Source organism: Mugil cephalus, chromosome 4 (genome assembly GCF_022458985.1).
Source record: "Mugil cephalus isolate CIBA_MC_2020 chromosome 4, CIBA_Mcephalus_1.1, whole genome shotgun sequence".
NCBI classification, from domain to species: Eukaryota; Metazoa; Chordata; class Actinopteri; order Mugiliformes; family Mugilidae; genus Mugil; species Mugil cephalus.
The window spans coordinates 12,658,045-12,679,521 of NC_061773.1; the positions used below are offsets into that span (position 1 = coordinate 12,658,045).

General features: G+C 43.1%; 1 protein-coding gene across 1 annotated transcript; it reads left to right on the forward strand.

Annotated features, from left to right (window-relative positions):
• Positions 1 to 617: 617 nt before the first annotated feature.
• On the forward strand, positions 618 to 19,633 carry slc2a1b (solute carrier family 2 member 1b). The gene is made up of 10 exons (XM_047582160.1): positions 618 to 1,024; positions 10,078 to 10,173; positions 14,017 to 14,177; positions 14,406 to 14,646; positions 14,749 to 14,911; positions 15,204 to 15,391; positions 15,513 to 15,617; positions 15,746 to 15,847; positions 15,933 to 16,136; positions 17,105 to 19,633. Exons 1-10 carry the CDS (start codon positions 1,010 to 1,012, stop codon positions 17,303 to 17,305), a joined length of 1,476 nt encoding a protein of 491 aa, XP_047438116.1. The 5' UTR covers positions 618 to 1,009; the 3' UTR covers positions 17,306 to 19,633.
• The last annotated feature ends 1,844 nt before the right edge of the window (positions 19,634 to 21,477 follow it).

Consider the following 21,477-nt stretch of genomic DNA (forward strand, 5'->3'; position numbering starts at 1 on the left):
TAAGTACATTTTCTGCCAAATAATCGATGCATTGAGAGATGTATTTATTTTAAACCACTGTACTGAAGTCTGAGAACTAATGGTGAGCATTTCCCCTATTATTTTCTAACTTTTTTTAATATGATCAAACAAATATGCTCCAGTTAATAAATTAAATTCGTTATTTTTGGTCAAGAGGTTGGATCACTTTACAAAATATCATACTGTTAAGAATTATTATGAAGATCGCGTGAGGCAGTTAGATTTACAAACTAAAAAGCTTTTTACATGCTAACGTATATTAAAAATAATGAATTTGATGATGACATATCTCACAGCGACCACTTCATTCAAGGATCAGAATGAGTTTTGAAGCGAAATAATAACTGTAGGCATCTCAAACACGATCGCTTGTTTCAAAGTGTTTTACGACACAACAAACTGTTGACAATAATAAAACAATAAAACACTTTAAAATGGAGTGGCGTGAGCTGAGCGTAGTAAGGCTGCAGTGTGGCCAAGCCCCCTCCGTGTGCGTGCGCGTGTGTCTGATGAGGATAAACACTCATTGGTTGCTGGGGAGGAAACGAGATGGACACACCCCCCAAAAATTGCGTCAGCTATTATATATTAGCCCGGCTCGTGTTCCCCGAAAAGCTGTTTCCATGAGACATACAGGGCGATACTAGAGAAAGGCGCACACTCACATCTGGGAAGAGCTTTCATCCACGATTCCTGCGAAATAAAGCAGCTCCACAACAAAACGTGGGACAGGAGAGAGTAAAGAGAGCCGACCTCCAGCTCCAGCTGCCGGGCTTGTGACGAGAAACAAGCGAGAGACAGAAAACAAAAACTGGACTGAAATTTAAAAGTTTTCCAGAGGGAGAAGAAACTCTTGAAGATGGGTGATTTGTGAAGATTTCTAAAAGATTTCTAAAGAGCCCCAAAAAACACCCCGAGGAAGATCTTCCAACGCGACAGACAAGAAAAGAACAGCAGACAAAGACATATTTGACTTCACTGCGCTGCCATGGATTCAGGAAAGGTAATTGTTTCACTCCTGTCAAACCTGTTATAGCTGCCAGCGAGTTCTCATCACTTTAGCTCATCTGACTCGTCCACATGTGGCCCCGGGTCGTATTTACGTCGTAATTAGGAGGCTTGGCGTTATGTAGTGTTTCCGGCACAACTCTGTCTTTAAATCCTCCATCCATCCTTATTTTTTATTTTTTTTTAATATTAAAAATATATATATATAATGCGAACTAACCTGTGCATATATAGAGTTTTTTAGTTTGTGGCAATAACTTGTGAGAATAAAAGTTTTCCCGGTAGATTTTCGTGTCGCATGTTCTATTTCCGTCCTACGTCACTGTAGAAGATGGGAATCATCGTCTTGTCTCGCGACTCTGACTCGCACCAGGCTCGTGGGTTTTGGGGTGATGTTATCATCACTGCAGTAACACAACAACGTGAAAACACCACACTTACAAGTACTAGTTACTGAGTACACATTCTACTCAAAGAAGAAAAGTACAAACAAAGTCTACCTTAAGTAGAAGTACTCTTTATATAGCAAATTCTTATTTTTTCATTTTCTTGGTTAAATTGGAAACTGTCACGGAAACGGAAGTAACGAAAATTTTCATTTTCATATACTTCAAGGTGACCTTTAAAAGTCTCAGAGCAGTACCGCAACAGTGTAAAAATAAGACAAGAGCACTGTTTAGTAGGTCAGTAGATACTCAAAAAGACATCAAAGCATCAGTTTGTTATTAAATGCGCATTACAGAAGCTTAAACCCTCTCACATTTGGCAGTTTACTTGATCAGTCACTTCAATCATTAATCAAAGTTCACATTTGCACTAAGCAGATTCACTTTTTATTTCTTTTTTAATGACGGTACTAAATACTCCAAAATGTATTTTTTTCTTAGGACACAATAGGTGACAGGTCATTGTAACCTAAGATGGATGGTTATACTACGGAAACATAAACCATCTCATGTTTGGCAGTTTGCTTGAAATCCTAGTCCTTCATCAAAAGTGTTGCCGTTTGATATTTGATCGGCAAATGTATTCGTTAGTTTTTATAGTTTTGATATGATTTTTGATGCAAGTAAGAAGCATTTTTGAGCAGTGATAGGAGTATTCGGAAATATCAAAGTAGTAATGAAACAATGTGAATATACAACATTACAAGTACTAGTTACCGTGTTCACCACTCAAGAAAAAGCATTAACAAATCACAACTTAATTTTTTTTTTTGTTTGAAGCAAAAAGACATTTATATTACACTGTTTAATAACAGACGTTACTGGTGGTCAGTATATTTCAAGTCATCACTGAAGAGCAGCAGTAGTAAACTTGTGATGCTCATTGTTCAAGAAGTAAACATGATTTGTTTGGTAATGTTGCCTCCGTGCAGCTGTAGCTTTTTGCAACATGCAACACACTGAAGCATGGACATGACAAGCCGCCCCCCCTTCTACTTTCTCATTGATGTAGGACATTTAAACCCAGCGGAGCAGCACAGAGCAGCTCTGTCTGACATCGCGGTCAGGAAATGTTTCCCCAGCTTGGTGCTGTCGTGGCCCCTCAGCTGGACTGGTTTGTTGTGGACGTGATGGGAATGAATCCCACTGACGCTACTTTCCAACTGTGACACAGACGCAGCAGATTTCCAGAGAGAGTGAGAGCCCGGCGAGGGAATAGGCAGTTGCCAACTCTGAGTCTTAAACCCTTTCCCCTCCCGGCTCTTCGCTCCCTCTTTGTGTTTTTGCTGCTACCAGCAGCGTTGAGCTGTTTGTGCGTGCCAGGCTAATCGACATCTCGTGGTTCGGATTTTCATACCTGGCTGTTGTTTATTACTGCGTAGGCATGTGCAGATAAAGTATGTAGACACTTTACTGTGTGACTCAAGTTCACAGAAACACACTTTGTAAAGTGGTAGAAATCAGTTTGTGTTCCAGGGAGGAAAACAGATTTGGAGAAGAGAAGCCTCAGTGTTTAATTTCTGCCCTTTCATTGCTATGGCATGTGTTGTTTTGGTAAAGATGTGGTCATCTTGATGTAAACCTGTTTCAAGTGCAGATGAATTCGTTTTCCACGCTTTTTATTCCCCGTCCTCTCAGCGTAGCTCTCATGTAATTCTAATTGTAAAGTTTATAACAAACATGTGCTTGGCCTCTCCGTGAAAACCTTAACGAGTCTTTAACTTCACATCGTCGGCCATCTTGGAGGGCACAATTAAAAATACCAGGTCTGTTTTTTGTCTGGAAGCCCACTTATAGAATAGAGATGCTAACTGAGGCCATGCATGCAGATAACCTGCTCTGCTTTAAATGAAACAACCTTTCAATCTTTAATTCCCGACGGCCTCGACAGCAGGTATTTTGATTGGTGGTCAGGAGCCAAAAACCCTCCACATACTGTACAGACTTAATTCCTCTTTTCGTCCGCCTGCCAACTCTCGCCTTCTTCACGTCCAGTAGATCTGCTTCCGTCTGCATGACCAGCTCCCGTCAGCGTGCCTTACAGTGTAGCTGTCAGCCACGTTGTAATGGGGCATAATGAGGTATTTGCTTCAAAAATTTGGGATCAAGAGATCTGGGAGGGTTTTAATTGAGATGGACATGAAGGCAAGAGTTCATGTTTAAGTCACCCTCAGTCGTGCACAGTGCACTGGACAAATCTCCGCCTTCGCTCCCGTTACTGTTGAAGTACAGCACATCTCCGGGATTCTTCCTTTGACGTCACATGGGTCTTGCTAACATGTGCGTCATGTCACTGACAGCGGCGCGGACGCAGTTTGATGTGTTTTGCTTCGTGATGTGACCTGAGCTAAATGGTACTGTAGTACTTCCAAAAGCGGCTTTACTCCCTAATCTAAGAATTATGAAGTAATTTAACACCTTACATAAGCCGTGGCGTCATGAAGCTGACACTGGAAATGAATAACGCTGCTGAGGAAGGGATGAACATAGTCCTGAAATATGATGCTAGAAGCAGGAAACGTGTCTAGATGGTTCGGTCAGAGCATCTCTTGTCTGCAGCGTTCTTTACAAAAGTTGCCCAAATTAGATAAAGCTCAGGCCTTAATCCGATCAACCAAGTCCGATCCGTGGGGCGCAACTTGTAGGTCCACGCCTTGTCAGGGCAGAGTCGTTTTAGTGACGAAAGAGGGACCTACACAGCTCTACACACGGGCATCAAACCCTACTTTAATCCATATTTTAGGAGCCGCATGCTATGAAGTTGCCAGTCGAGCTGTTGCCAGTCTAAGTGCTATTTGCATCAGAAACACTAACATGCCCAAAAATAGACGCAACTACTGTAAACACGTTTTTATCTGATCTGACCAGGTGAAGCTTCATTGGTACCGAAAGGAGGAAAGAAATTTCAAGTTGCATTTAGTATATTTATATACACAGTATACACCATACAGTATTTATATGTGCAATATACAGCATGTTGAGGTGAGAATGAGGACCTTAGCTTGGAAATAATTCACAGAACTGACTTGTAAACAATTTCTCATTGTTGTGCGGTGTTTGAATAAAGGTTAATAATAACCAGGAGTTACAGGAAGCAGTGACGGGGCAAACAAATTAAATCCTTTTAAAGGCGCTCACATTTTATATTTTACATTAGTCACCTGGATTTCTGCCCAAAAGTACTGCTGGAATCAGGGATACTTGCTTTAGCTGCACGTGCGTCTGGAAGAGTTTGACCAGAAAGAGAATTTATTACGGGAATGTAGTGTAGTAGCAACAGGTAACACACTGAATACACAGAAAACATCAAACCTGCATAAAGGACATACAAGAATAGAATCTGAGCTGTAACTATTAATCATTTTAATCATGTATCTCTAAATGCTTCATGTGCATGAAGTCTAAAACCTATTCGGAAACTTGCTCCCACTGATCAGGATGTGCAGTCAGGACGACTTTGGGACATGGGCACATATTGGATTCCCTACAGCTGAGTAATACGAGACTGAAGAGGTGACGTGTGAAGGGACGTGATGACTGCGGCGTAGGCCAGAGGACTCACTCAGACGGGCTAGAAGGAACTGAAAAGACTCACATCTGCTTCTGGTTATTTCTGCGTTTCTGGGGAAGCCTCTACGAGTCTGAATGATTCACAAATGAAGTGGTGTTACAGTAAAGAGAAAATTAACAATGGCTCAGATCCCCAAACACACTCTGAATAGTTTTCAAGAGGAGGAATTTGAACTCAACCCGCCGGCTTGAAAATGACCTGCCTCGCGGCGGTTCGAATGTAGACGTTTTATTTGCCTAATTATTCGTCCTTGACTGATTCTTCTTCGTCTCGAACAGAATGTCATGTGATTGATCAGAAATAGCAGAGGCGCAGCTGGAGCCTTTGAAGACTCTGCGGGAGAAGTTGTGGCAAAGCTGCAAAAAAAGAAAAAAAAAAAAAAACTGAAGTCAAATGGGGTCAATGGACAGCGGGCTAAACTACATTTTTGCGACAGCCACAGCTACTAATCAAATATATATAGACTGTAATGATAAAAATAACTTGATAAGTTATAAAATATACTTGATTACTTGCAGCTTTTCTTTAATATGTTTTATTTACATAAACTTTAATTTAGGGCTTCAATTTAGTTGCTGCTTCTAGTGACTTAAAGGTGCTTGCTGCTAATTCACACACATATTTGAGCAGTAACATTTTATTGCATCTTTAAATAACTACAGTACCTAACGACTATTTTTTCTACTCTAAGTTATCTGTTTCACTTTTTCGGTGAAGGGTTGTTTGCAGCTCGTTTGGTTTTCCTGTTGGTGTTTGTTTACGTCACATTTGCGTCAGCTTTGTTTTTTTCAAAGCTTCCTTGTCTGTGAGCTTGAGAAGCTGCATTTACTTGATCTTAACGGGTGAACGAGAGAGAAGCCAAGATCCTAACAAATAAAGAGTGTACACTCTTGAGTGGCACACAGCCTAATTTGGAGAAAAATGCCCCTCTAACATATTTTTACTTTATTGCCATTAATCCAGTGGGAATGCCTGAGAGCTGTCCACGTGACCTAGAAAAGCAGTGTCGCAGAGGGCAAGTGTGCAAATGTTTGCACAAATCTTAATTTTACTTTCTCTCATTTTAGCAGTATGTTTTATTCATGCGCTCTCTGTCACTCTGCGGACCGTGCTTACATGAAAAGAGCAGAGAGGCCGCGGCGCTGAGCGACCAGAGCGACCGCCGGCTTTATGGCCGCAGACGTGACAGAGAGGTGCAGAGTCACACTGAGCTTCACTTTTTATATGCAAAACAGTGTTTGCATGGACGGATCCAGGGAGCATCATTTAAATGAGGCGAATATGTGGGAGGAGGGAAAGAGATATTACAGTGATCTCAACATACCAGGAACTGATTAATGATCCACTCCTTTTTTTTTTCTTACTTACGGAAAGTTTTCTGGAAGTATTTAGTTGGTAGGAAGAAGAGCAACAGCCTCTCCTCTGATCATTATCAAGGCTACATATTCATTGATTGATGTTATCCAGTTTAATGCTTGTGAGTGGCCAGGTTTTTTTTTTTTTGTTTTGTTTTTTGGGTGTGACTTCTTGTTTCCCCTGAAGGAAGTCACGCGCTCTTTTAATGCTTCTTGTTTATGCATACGAGGAAGCAAAATAGGCATTTTATAGCAGAGGAGCAGGGGTAAAGGTGTAAACGTACCTAACTGTAAAAACTTACTTCCTCAAAGTATTTGAATTTCCTCTAACACAATTATTACTCGGTCATCGCGCGTTGGAGTAAAAGTCATGGCTGTATAAAAGCAGTATGTGTGAATTGAGTCCAGGCTGATGGTATGTAGGTCAGAGGGAAAGGTGTCACAGGAGAGTTTTTGATTTCACCTGAACACTGACTCCTGTTGCACACCTTTCACAGCTGTTTACAGCTGGATTCTTTTCTTTTTTTCTTTTGCACATAATTCTTGCAGTTACCAAAATGTGACCTTAACAAACTCCAGAGACAACGTTTCTCATAGGGGCCGGAGAAGATTTTGTTGTTTATAGTAAAAAAATAAAATAGAAAATTCTTGTACTTCTGGCTGGTTTCCTCAGTGGCGATGCGGCCCCTTTAAGATGCCAGCCCACAGTGCTGAAAAGAGAGAGAGAGAGAGAGAAAGAGTGTGTGTGTGTGTGTGTGTTTACATACTGTTTCTAAACAGTTCTGTTATGCACTTGATGACCCTTCTAACAAGAAATCCTATTGGCTCAGAAGTGGAGGCGGGTCCTTCAGCGTCTTCAGCCAAGCCCTTTTTTTTTTTCTTTTCACAGTGGACATGAGTGCAGTGGCTGTCTCTTAAAAATGCTCTCAGAAGCTTTCTTTCTTACTTCATCGTGCAGGGGAGGAACTCTGGCCCCCATAAAAAATCACCTCGGACATACCCAGACTTCTCTCACAGACTCATATTTAAAAGTAGCCGGCAGCATTTTTGGGGATACAGCAGGAGAGCGTGCACAGTCCTCTCAGACGGTTTCTAAAGATTGTACTTTTAATGAAACCTTCTGGGGTTGCCCCCCCCCCCCTCTTTTTCTTAGAAAGGTTTATGAAAATTTCAGATAGTCCTCCTGAAGGCCAACGGACATTTTAAGACATTAGAAAAGAGGCAGGACCGCTTTGTGCTTGATAAAAGCGAATGCTTAGTCATTGTTTATATATGAAAATTGGTCTGCAGGAGGCTGCGGTTCCTGTCAGCTCTATGGCCCGCTTCTAGCTTCTTTCGGCAGTTTTGGTTTTACCTGCACATTTTTTCCAGGCGTTTACTTCCGGAGTTGGTGAACAGCAAACGTTTGCTAAAACTAGACAGTGACTGGATTTGATCAAATGAACACAAACTCGGCTCCAAACTGGTGATAATGTCGCTCCATAAGTATTCGGTTGCTCGAGCTGGTTCATCATATCAATAGTTGAGAGTCTGTTTTGTTTAGTTTCGTTTCGCCTGTCAGCTGACACCTTTCACCTGTTTTGGCGTCTGTTAAATCTAGTCCAGTGCAACAGGTTCATAACAGGTTATAAATGCTAAGGTTAAGTTTGGTTACAGAATCTGTAAGACACCGTGTTACATACGCTGCTGATGAGACAGGTTAGACTGGTTGTAGCTGACAGAAACCTAATCCGAGACTGATACTACATCAAAGCGCCATATCAAAGCGTCTAGTGAGCGCCTATTCGCCAAAACTAGATTGTTGACGGGAGCCTGGTCTGACGATTCTCGGTTTCTGTTGGGGAATTTCACATCAGCAGCCTGAACCCTGCCTTGTACCAACAGTCTAGACCGGTGGTGGTAGTGGTGGTGGTGGTATAACAGTGTGAGGAATGTTTTCTTGGCGCATTTGAGTCCCGTGGTAACCAAACAGTCCTAGTTCACATGACTCAGCAAGCCTTGGTGTTATTGACCATCAGGATGCTGTTCGTCCATCGTTTATATCTTTAATTGGCTACTTCTTCATTCTGATAATGGTTCTTGGTTCTGTTCCGTTTCATATTGTCATCATCCATCTAGTTGTAATCCAAAATTCCAAATGGTTTGATTTTGTTTCCATATAAAGAACACATAACCTTTAGCACCAGGAGCTTCTTTTGTGTCAAGGAACTAAAATGGTTCTTCAGACCATTTAGTTGTCTGCCTTTCCAGCTTAGTCTAAAGACACTGAAACATTATCCAAGTAGTTTGTGTGAACAAAGAAGAACAATAATAGTTTGCTGTTAGCATGACAAATTCAGATTGTAGGAATATTTTTAAATGCGCTGGACATGGTTATACGTCTTATTAAAGGACACATCACCTTGACAAACCTGGAGAGCAGGCCAGTTGTTTGCATAGTGATCTTGACAGACTACACATCCTTGTTTGTGTCTGTTCAGTCCGATATGTTTATTATACACAGGTTTATCACTTGCTGCGAGAGGTGACATCTGCATTCTGGGAAGGCCCGGTCTGTTGTTGCCATAAAAGGAGGAAGCTATCTGGTGTGAATCAGGAGACTTTGGGGGAAAAAAAGCATTAATCACTCAGACAATGTTTCTGGTGGTGAGATATGAAAGAAGGAAATAGTAAGACGTTTGCTGTTTAACGGCGGAAAAACGCATGACAGACCAGTGGAATGCTACATTTCAAGTTATTTTAGAAAGCAGAGCGCGCTAGGTGTACATTTATGAGAACTTGAAATTGTAATATCTTTCTATGAACGACAACCGGTGGCTCGAGGCTGCTTCTCTGTCTGGGCTCAGGAAATAGACGCACCCCCACATCGGTTTATTAACTTTTCGGTATGAGGAAAATCTCCACTTAATCTACTGGGCTCCACTGAGATCAGGCCTGAAATGAGCTTTGTAATAACAGAAACACAGACAAAAAACACGAGTAGACCCAAGTCTGACCCCTTTCAAGAAGCAGGTTTACTCGATTATATGGATAACTCGGCAGAGAAAACCCTCGAACGACCTCAGACCTGGAGACATTAATAAACACACCAGGTTATGTGTCTGTTTGATGTCACGCTATTAGCATTTTCAGAGTCTGCGTCTTTAAGTAGCACCAATCATCTTAAAGATATTAGTGCATCTTATCATTTATCCTTCCCATTTCTGTATTGTATACTTACTATTTCTTGTTTTTGTATATTTTTATTTAATTTTTTTTTTTTTTACTAATGGTTTCAATAGTATTTTTTATGTGCGACTGATCTACTGTGACCAAGCAATTTCCCCTCTGGATCAATAAAGTCTAAGTCTAATTAGGATATTTTTACCAGTAGATACATCATATTAAAACCGTGGCGATTGAACAGTTAGGTCAAATATTTCCAGAGTCACGGCAGATAACGAAAGCTTTGTTTCCAAAGAACTCGCATTAATCTCATTTTTGGCCTGTAAGCAGATACGCGGGGAGTTTATAGTCTAAACTGTAAAGGTGATACCAGTGTTGAGCCTGTTATCAGCCCTCATGCCAGCCCTCAGACAAATGAATGTGGCGTGGCCCTGCCGGTAAAATGGCCAGCATCTGGTCCAACTGGTCTTTGTTTCTGACAACACTTCCTCTCCTCTCTCTTCTCACGCAGCAAATAACCCTCCCGCTGCTGATGGCCGTCGGAGCGGCTGTGATTGGCTCCCTGCAGTTTGGATACAACACAGGTGTCATCAATGCGCCCCAGAAGGTGAGTTGTACAAACGCAGTCAGGATGCAACCACTTTTAGGGATATCCTGTTTTCAAGCAGGTTGCAATGCGCAGTCCTACAATCACGTAACAACAATCGCCCACATATGTTTGAATGCTGTCTCCAAAAACCTGTCGAGGCTTGTCCTTCCACGATCGGCGTATATATTCCCGTCATTCTCACAATCAAAAGCTAAGCTAACCTTGTCCCGGAGCCGGCTGTTTACTCTCCTGCTGGACTGGAGAGCGGGACAGAACGGGGCGGTGCGGGGTTAAGAGGTGAGATAATAATAGCTGCATTCAAGGACATCTGCATTAACAGACCGAGCAAAAGAGAGAGTGTCTGTGCCCAAAAATGGACCTCTGTCTGTCAGCAGCCGACTGGGAAATGCCAGACAATGAAATTTAGAAGAAATGAAATGTAGACAGTCAACAATCCCCCCCTCCAGCAACACTAGATGATAGAAAATATGTTCCCATGCCCCCCCTTAGGAGCAGTAGGTTTTATTAACGGGCAGGTACAGCAAAGAGTTTCATTTCCTGTCAATGCTGACATTGCGTCGTGTGTAAACACGGACTGTCGGCTCAGTCCGCGTTGGTCTGAATACGCCCTGCGGCTACGCACGCAGCCGCCTCTCCACGAGTCGCAGGTGTGCCGCCAGACGGGCCCGAGCTCTGCGCCCTTTTATTTACCTTTGACATCCACAAAGGTGACTGTCACAGTCCCAGCTGTTTGTTGTGGGAACAGCCTCGTTTTCACCTGAACTGTCTCCTGTCATCGCGCTGTCACAGCTGAGGGACCGTTTATGAAAGAGGAATGTGTTCAGGCAAGGACACACAGGTTCTATTTAGCTACCAAATTAACATGGAGCTGAGCCCGGAGTGCCATCTCTCTAAGATTATTTTAACAAATTAGTTTGATTTGTAAAAATGCAAAATAAAGTAAACGTCTCCCACAATCTCCAGAGCGCAAGGTCGTGTCTGTGCAGGAGCCTGCTTGGCATTGTGAGCCTAAACACTACTTCCCTCTTGTTCAGCTGACCCGTGTGGCTCTCAGAGCGTAGTCAGGAGCCGCCCAACGTGTTTCACGTTATATAACCTTGTATTCATCCTCCAGAACACCGCTGTTTGTTAGACCAGTGCGGACTTTTCTTCACAATAATACCGGCACGTGTTTGGCTTCACGCTCGGCCGCTGAGTGCCCAGTGAGGGGCTGCAGACCGAGAGGGAGGTGGTAAATATGCGTTCTGGTGCACGCTGGGCTAGTGTGAACTTGTCCAAACGACAGTTTGTCAGGGCCCGGCCGGGGACTCTCACACACACACACACACAACGCACTCAGGTATAAGCCCTGTCACATGTGAGTAGCTAAGAAGAAAAACAGATTTAACGCTGGATCTAAATCCCTTAATTTTATAACTACACTAATGATACAAACACAGAGCTTTTTATATTTCGGCAGCACTCTAGATTATCACAGCACATCTTTCTGGTGCCCTTCTTTGTGCGATAAAGGCCGCTGTGATGTCGCTGCTGCCTGTGACGCAGGCCTTGCTACTGTGTATGAGCGTCTCCGATTAGATACGGCTTTCAAGGGCCTGGCTGCTCTTGCCCTACTCCTGCCGCATGTCTGACTGAACACCCTTTCAGATTCTAACCTTATGTAACTCGTAGTTTTATTTAAAAGACACCTTCCTTCCTGAGATCACTTTATCTGTTTAACCTTCCGAGACACACGTCTACCTTGCGTTCTGGGTCACTTTTTCATCTGCTCAGGAAGAGTAAAAACGGAAACCGCTGCCTTTTCTGCCGCATGTTCAGCGTCGAACTAAGACCACCCCGCCGCTCGCTGAATACACCCCTCGTCTTGACAACCAGGCCGTGACTCAGCATCAACACCAGCGGCCGGCGTGAATAGAGAGCTTATTGCATTGTGTGGATGGAGCCGGGTGCTTGTTTGGACTCTGCAGCTCATTGTCTTGTATAGTCATAGAAAATCAATGCAAGAAATGACGCTTTGAAATACTTTAAAGGTAGTTCCTTGTAGTTGGGGAACACGCCTAATTAGCATGTGAATGAGGAGCTTTCTTCTCAGGGTTACAGAGCCGGTTCTTTGGGGGTCCAGCCCACAACTTGGAGTCACTCTCACCACTCATATAAAGTCCATTGTGTTTAGGTTTTTTTAAAAAAAAAAATCTCTAAGAGAATGCTAAGTGGTATTTGTCCACCACCGTTAGCACATAGCTGGTGAATTTAACAGCCAAATAACCAGATGTTTTCCTCTGGGGGTTGGAGCCTCAAGAGAGCAAACCATGGATGAAAACGACTTCACATGAATGATAATGTTTAAATACAGGTTCACCTTCTCGACTTATGCTGCGCAAAGTTACCAAAGTTACCTCACGTATCAAGCGTGCCCCGCTACATTATCAGCTCAGTGAAGTGGTTATGTCACCGTCACCAATAACAAACACATGTGACTGGTTGATGTGACATTTGAGCGTTAAAATAAGCTGACGGCAGTTCAGCTGATTCATAGAGCGGTGTCCAGTGTCGGGTGGGAGTTTTTTCCTTCTGCAGAAATTTACTTGGAGCCTGTTGCTAGTAGTGCTGGTAGTGTTTACACAGCGTCATATGATTATGGTGAATGTGCAGCATCCACGGTTTGATTCCAGAGAAAGAGTCTGATATGGTCAATCAATATCAAATTTATATTAAAAAAAAAAAAAAGAAAAGCAGGATATGATGTTAAAAACTGGTTTCCTCTGCACCCAAGAGGCAGTGGGAGTCATTTGGGTTAGTTTAGGTCAACGCATTGTGTCGTCTAAATGTACTCGAAATATCAGATGTAAGTATCTCCAGTGCAAAAAGAAGTAAACATATCTGTATTTAAGTAGTATGTATAAAGTTGGAAAAAATTGGAGCACCCATCCAGGTAAAGCACAACAGAACTTATGCACAGAAAATGCAGAGTTAAAAATGGCTCGCAGAGGTACACACCCAGGGAGCAGTTCTTCTAAATAAGGAGGGTTTTAAAGGGTAGGTGTGAGGGGCTGAAGGTCAGTGATCTGCTACACTGTGTGATTAAAGTGCCTGCGATATCTCCGTACGAGGTCTTGTGAGTGTAAGTTGAGAGTGGATACGTCCCAGGCTCTGGGCTAACGGTATCAGACTGTCCTTCCGCATGCTTCCCTCCCCCAGGAAAGCCCTTAACGAGCGACAGCCTGGCCTGCTTCACGAGGAGCGTTTCATCCCAGATGCCACCTCCGAGTACTAGTACATCAAGATCTCTGGTTGACTGCCAAAGCAAATAAAGGTGGCGTTACGCTATCGCAGCAGCACATGACGGGTCCGGCTTTCAGATTTGTAATTCGTAATAGGTAGTGGTCAGCTGGTGTGAGACACACGAGTGGAGCTCTGAGCGGTTGCAGACGGGGTGGTGACCTTTCCCGAGACATATGAGAGCTGTCACACTCACGAAACAGATGAAGGCGTTCCTGCTTAAGCCCTGTCACCAGTCCTCCAGGGCGTGTTTGTCAACATAACCATCTGTGATGTGACGCCGTGGGGAAGGAGGGAACCGAAACCCGACACCCTGTCTTGTGAACTTCCTGGTTTTCAGGAAGTTGTGGTGACTATACAGTGCTGCCATCAGCTGGCCGTTGCAGCTCGGTTACCATCACATGCGGCAAGAGGAAGACACCTGATTTTGAAGCGCTCATGCAAGTCGTGATCCAACTGTGGCCTCTATAACTGAGTAGGATGTGAAAGAATATGAGAGAAAACCAGTTCCCTCTGTTTGTTTTCACAGTAACAATAAAACGCGTCTCCTCTGTTTTCCAGATTATCGAGAAATTCATCAACGAAACGTGGTTCGAACGTTACAATGAGCCCATCTCCAAAACCTCCCTGACAGCCGTGTGGTCCATCTCTGTCTCCATCTTCTCTGTCGGAGGCATCTTTGGTTCATTCTCTGTCGGACTCTTTGTCAACCGCTTGGGAAGGTAAACCATTAACAAAGTCCTTGCTAGTGAAACAGTGTCAGTTCCCTTTAAGAAACCAGCGAAGGCGAAAAGTTATGCTGAAAATGATTTAGATTCCCCAGGATTAACTGATAATAAAATGACTGCACGTACAATTCACTCGCTCATTAGTTAACCTATTTCACTTGAAAGGAGCATAGTTGTTTATTTATTCAAGGTTTAAATGTGACTTGATGTTGTTCTCTGCAGGAGGAACTCGATGCTCATGGCCAACGTCCTCGCCTTCATCGCAGCCATCCTGATGGGCTTCTCCAAGATGGCGAGCTCCTGGGAAATGCTCATCATTGGTCGTTTCGTGGTCGGCCTCTACTCCGGCCTCTCCACGGGCTTCGTTCCCATGTACGTCGGCGAGGTTTCCCCAACGGCCCTCCGAGGAGCCCTGGGCACCCTGCACCAGCTGGGCATCGTCGTCGGCATCCTCATCGCACAGGTTGGCGATTGTTCGAACAGGAGCTCCTGCTCCAGCAGGTTCCAGATCTAAACTGCTGCGAAGCCGTGCAGGTGGATTTCATGCATCTGGGTTTCATTCTAGGTGTTTGGATTGGAGGCGATCATGGGCAACGACGACCTGTGGCCGCTCCTCTTGGGCTTCACCTTCATCCCCGCCGTGATCCAGTGCGTGCTGCTGCCTCTCTCCCCCGAGAGCCCCCGCTTCCTGCTCATCAACAAGAACGAGGAGAACAAGGCCAAGACTGGTGAGTTCACACGCATGAGTACACGAAGGTTTGCTGCATGTAGGACATGTAACCATGACGTTGCATGACTTGATGTTAAAACTAAGAACAAACTTCTTTTATTTAATTCATAAAATTCACAAAATAACTGTATTTGCAGCACTGCTAAACACGATGACAGCAAAAGTAAAGCGTTTAATGTCATACACGCCTAAATATGGCTAAGCGGCCGTAGTTGGTAACATGACACCTTAAGATGACGTTTACTGAACCTGCACGACTGAAGCATTAAAGTGACCTTCCCACGTTCCAGTGCTGAAGAAGCTCCGCGGCACCTCAGACGTGAGCGCTGACATGCAGGAGATGAAGGAGGAGAGCCGGCAGATGATGAGGGAGAAGAAGGTGACCATCCTGGAGCTTTTCCGCTCGCCCGTCTACCGCCAGCCCATCATGATCGCCATCATGCTGCAGCTCTCCCAGCAGCTGTCTGGCATCAACGCTGTGAGTTCCAACGCCCAGACGTTATCTCGGCGTCCCCCTCTAAAGACTTGTCGTTGAGATTCTGGAGAAGAGACATATAGAAAACCAGTAGAGGAAGCTGATCACCCTTGTCGTCTTTTAGGTGTTCTACTACTCCACTCGTATCTTTGAGAAGGCCGGAGTCGAGCAGCCAATCTACGCCACCATCGGAGCCGGAGCTGTCAACACAGCTTTTACAGTGGTGTCGGTGAGTATTTTTTTTTTACAGTCAAACAGTTCAAGGATCTTCACATTTTTAAAATGCTGAAGCATGTAGTATGGATATGTTACATAACCTTGACCCTTTTCCTCATCTCGTGCATTTCTTTTGTGTAGCTGTTTGTCGTCGAACGTGCAGGACGCAGGTCTTTGCACCTCCTAGGGCTCCTGGGAATGGCTGGAGCCGCCCTCCTCATGACCATTGCCTTGGCTCTGCTGGTAGGTCGACAAATGCGAGCCTCACGACCGATAATTTGCACATGCAGTGATTAAGCTAAATCCTTTCGTTCATTTATTTTTACAGGAGCAACTCAAATGGATGTCCTACTTGAGCATTGTGGCGATTTTCGCCTTCGTGGCCTTCTTTGAGATCGGACCGGGTCCCATCCCCTGGTTCATCGTGGCAGAGCTGTTCTCGCAGGGACCCAGGCCTTCAGCCATCGCTGTGGCCGGATTTTGCAACTGGACTGCCAACTTCATAGTGGGAATGGGCTTTCAGTATGTTGAGGTGAGGAGAATTGACTGCAGAATGTGTCTGAAAAGTGAACACAGCCTGGAGTTGTTTGAGCTGCTTCACAACCGAAGAAGTCACGGTCGTAGTGTTTGGATCGATTGGCTAATTGCTGCCGCTGATTTATCTTCTGTTCCACTGTTAAATTGACTGGTACAGGTTTAATTAACTGAAAATAAATTGAATCCCAAGATAAACAGTGCCGCAGAGAGTAACAAAGATGCACTAGAGGTTTGACCACAGTTCAAGACTGATTTCATATAATGACTCTTAGAACTTTTAGAAATTAATTTCAGGTGTAGCCCCACTTGAAGCACATTTAGATGCACACGCTGGCTCAAGAGAGGAGACATAATTAGTCTGCTTCTGGTGACTCAAGGGCCATAAGTTTTTGATTGTCCCACATCTGAACTAGAACTTGTGCTCCATCATCGTAACTAGGGATGGGTATCGTTAAGGTTTTTTCTGATACCGATGCCAAACTTTTGAAACGGTGTCAGTGCTTAAAGACTGAAAAACATATGAACTTTGTCCAAAAACGGTGCCTTTTTTTTCATTTTGAATTCATTTCGTGACGTGCAAGTTAAACAGAATATTAATTTAAATATTATAAATTAAACTAAGACTAAGAAATAAATTAACCAATATAAAATAAAATTCACAACAAACTGTCGTAATTATCACAATAAAAACGTGGCCGTGGGGTCTCGCAGGCTGTCAAACGTTTGGCCATTTCTAAATTAGGCATTGTGAAGGTTCACTTCCATCCACATTAAACTGGCATCATTTAACTGTTAATGGCAGAAATAAGATCCTCATGGTGCATTAAAATAACTTACGCGACTTTTAAAACTTTAAGCTACCAAAGTTCACAGAAAATACTGTGTGGGATCAGATCACTGAGGACCGAGCCCTGTAAGGAAGCCTCGGAATAATTGTTTTTCCATCTCGTTGTCTCTTCCCAGGAGCTGTGCGGCGCCTACGTGTTTGTCATCTTCATCGTGCTGCTGCTCATGTTCTTCATCTTCACTTACTTCAAAGTGCCAGAGACCAAGGGCCGGACGTTCGACGACATTTCGTCCGGCTTCCGGCAGACGACCGCCGCTGGAATGGAAAAGCACTCGCCGGAGGAGCTGAACAGCCTGGGAGCCGATTCTCAGCTCTGAGTGGCTGATTCTGGACTTTGCAGACAAACTCTTCCTCAGACCGAGGGGCCTGCCGGCTAGAAATAGACTGATCCACTGGTAGAGTAATTTTCACGCTGTCACCACATTTCGGGCGTTGTCACCAAACGCAGAACAGACCTGTGTGATTCTCCAACATGGTGTCCTCGGCTGCTCCTCTCACGTCACACAGGGACACTCCATGGGCACTATGTCGCCCAGCAAATGTGGAGAGGGGAGCTGAGGATAGAGGGGAGGGTTTTTAATATTTTAAAGATATTTTTAAATAAGGAAAGGGTGTGTCGGCATCAATCAACCAACCTTTTTTAATAACTATTTTTCACTGAACATATTTCTGATACGTGCTTATGCTGTGTTCTTTGTGGCCTGTTACAGTACTATCTGGTTTAGGGGCGCTGTTGAAACAAGTGTGCAAAAAAAAAAATACATACATACTGTAATGCTGTATTACTTCAGACTTTAGCACTGTAGACGCTGCACGTCAAGACTCTCCACTAGATGGAGCAGTGCCTTTAAAAAACACAAAAAGGTCCAGATGCTCCACGGAGAGGAAGTTGTAAGTATATTATTTTTTAAGAGCGTGCACGAACTGTCATATGCTGTTTTAAAGATATTTATTAGGTTTTCCGTAGATCCCTATAAATATTTAGTTTTTATTTTAGATTTTTCACCCTGAAAGTGTCATTCTTTTTTTTTGTATAATATTTCTGGTCGTAAAAATTAAACGGTGTCCAAATTATTGATTTTTACAACTGATCTGCATACGACTAACATTGAATGGTTTTATACCAGAGCACTGAACTTGGCAGTGAAGCTGAATCGATGAATCACTCGTTCATTCGTTCGCACCACGACATGAGGCAAAGCCTCCACGCACAATCACCCGCCACAAAACCAAAAAGAAAAAAATGGGATATTTGTGACTTCAAGTCCCGGGTCGAAAAACGATCAATCCTCCTCAGCCTTGTTCTGGGAACAGTTTCAGGCGAGGGAGGCTTGAGCCAGATGAAAAGCTTCTGTCGGTGGGGGATCTTCTCTTTAAGCACCTCTCTCTGTTACCTGGAGAGCTTCACGAGACAGGTGAATTGGATCTTTTCACACAATCAGGGGCTGCAGTGCTGTCCCCATCAGAAGCAGAAAAAAAAATAAATAACGTGGACCAAAATGAATGGAATTTTTATTTTATCTGTTATCCTGAAAATGCTCAAACATCCATTTAAGTGTGTTGAGATGTGGACACTTACTGCTGCAGTGCAAGGCCTGTGTCCAGCCTTGAGTGCTCCGTTGCACGGTATTGTGTTGCTCTCACTCTTTCCCTCTCCCTCAGTCGTTTGTGTGCTACAGCTGCTGGAAAAGATTCCGTAGACTCGCTCATTTGGCCTAATTGTTACAAGTCAATCACTGTTGTTTCACCTGTCTTCTCTATAAATGTTTGAGGAAGGATATCTTTTTAGCAGCACTTTATTATTCACAGCAATATTTCTGACACTGAGGCTGTTGTTGTTTGTACTCACAGCGTGATGACTTTGTTACTAAAGACAGATTGAAGTACTGCTGATGGAATACTTGATGTTTCTCCAATGGAAGTGTATCATTCGTTCATATCTTACTACGAATGTATGTACGCGGACGACATTTGATAATATACGGTAAATAGTCGTTGTCGCGTGAGGACGACCCATCAGTCAAAAAAAAAAAAAAAAAACCTCACGATCATTCCATAATTGGTTGTACATAATGTAACGTGATTTGTCGTTTGAAAGTACTGTAATGTCTACTCCGTGTGCCTTTCACATATCTTCACCAGCACCAAGCGACGCACGTCCTCCGCACGGACTGTTGCGAACGTCACAAACTGTATGTCACGTGCCGCGGACTCGCGAATCCGCTCGGGCATTGAAATGTTGATGAGGCCTCCCGCCGACGGTCTGAACACAGGGGACGATGTAAATGTGAAACAAGCGTCAGCTTCGCTCCACTCCACATTATATTGGCGTTTTGAAGTTTTTATTTTCATAGATAAATTATTAGTTCTGCAGCGCTGTGCATTTAGATTCCTCACTGCTTTCTGTCCTCTTCGTGATTCCATATAGGTGAAGATACCATTGTGGCTTAATGATACTGTAATAATTTTATTCTAAGGTTTTACATGTAGAATTTTGTTCAGTAGCGTTTCCACTTTAGAGCACAGAGTATATTGGAATATTTGTTATAATAAAAACATCTGTGTGTATGGTGTTGGAATGTTTCCTCTGATGGTGGTGATGATGATGATGAAAAAGTTTGAGTAAAATAAAACATACATGCAGATCTGTGACTTTTGTTTGAATTAAACCTGCACTGAATGGTTTTGTCCGGGGGCAGCAAATACACTACAAAAACACAGCTTTAGTATTTGCCACATTTCTTGTTTACGCATCCAGCATACACCGAGCCACAGCTGCATTCATTTCAAGCGATGTCTCCTTTTAGAGTGTGGCATCCACTGGGTCCTGAGAGACATATGTGACCTTTATGCTGCTAATTGCTGCGCTATGGACGGCTGTGGCTCAGGTGTGGGAGCGGGTTCTTCACAGATTGCAGGGTTGGCAGGTTCTGCTATGGTAGAAAAGTGCTATTTAAGTGTAGACAACGTTTGTGGCCTGTTTTTGGCTACATTCATACTGCAAGCCCTACACTCTAAAAAATGATTCATGGGGTTAGTGAGTATAGCTCAAAATCAGGAATTTTTTTCTATTAAAAAAAATACATTTGATATGTGTATGAATTATAATGAGTTGATACGTTAATTTAACATGTTGGTCTAAATGTAAATAAAAAAAAAGTAGGGCTAATCTAATCTAAGTATCGATAATATCGATAACAAAGCCTGTATTGGTATTGGATCGATACTAGCGCGCGGCAGGAACTTCTCCATCCTCACCTGTAAAAAAAGGTGGATATGGACAGAGTTTGACACTCAGATCCTAATATCACATCAGCATCGCACAGCTGTAACTGATGCCTTTATTGAAATGCATCAGTACTCAGAAGAGAAGACAATTTAAAAGGAATGCAGACCCACTACTTTGGTAGAAAATGAATGAACATTTCCCGTGTGTGTAGTAAAATGGGAATTATGATTTCTGCCTTTACTCAACCAGAGTAACGTCTATCTATGATAGAGCACTATATAAAACCGATGCATTATTATTATTTTAACACAATTACAATTAAGTTTGTTTAACTTAAATAAGCTTGTAGAGTACAAGGCAAATTGTGTTGCTTGTACTACAGTAATTGAGTTGGCCTAATGACAAAAGTCGTGTGGTATGTACTCAATACTAGCCAAGTTGAAATAAGTTAAAAATATCAGTATCAATATGTCAAGAATCTGAACCAACCGATGTCCACAACCAACCACTGAAACTTGACATAAGGAGGTCAAATGTTTCATGAGTTCTGATGCGAAGCTCAGCATAAACTCAGGGAGCCAAGGTTTTCTCCTCATTTGCTCTCACTGCTTCTATGATCAACTGACCATTGAGAGCTTCAGGATTAACCGTTCAGATTTTCACCAAGGTCCAAGATCCAAGGTTATCAGAGACCAATCCTCCTCCTGTTCAAATATAAATGGGTCTATTTATCTAGTTTTCTCTAAAGGAAGTCTCTCCCGGGTGAAATGGCTGTGCAGACTGAGGTCGCCTGTGCTGGATTCAGGACCACATTTAAGTGATCTAAATCAGAGCTGAAAAGCTCAGAGTCCATGTGTTTTGTGTGGTTCACACTCTTAAAAGAACAAAACAAATCTGAGTGACACTGGACCTAAACTATCCATATTTGTCTGCAGTGTGACTGTAGATTTCGTGCGACAGGAGTTTGCTTCTGGGCAGGTGCACTATTTCTTTCTTCCATTTTTTTCTTCAGTATAGCAAACATGCTGCACGAACTGAGGGAAGATGTTAATGCTGATCTTTTATTCAGTTAAGCTATGCGAATTGAAAGCTTTCCTCTCAAGAACGTGGACGTTCCAAAAGGTGACCACTACGAACACACGATTTTTAAAATTTGCATGAACAACTGCATGAACTGTGCATGTAAACACTGTATACTCATGTGTATAGCACACATGTACTATACAGATTGGGGATAAGTAACAAACACAAAATACAAAA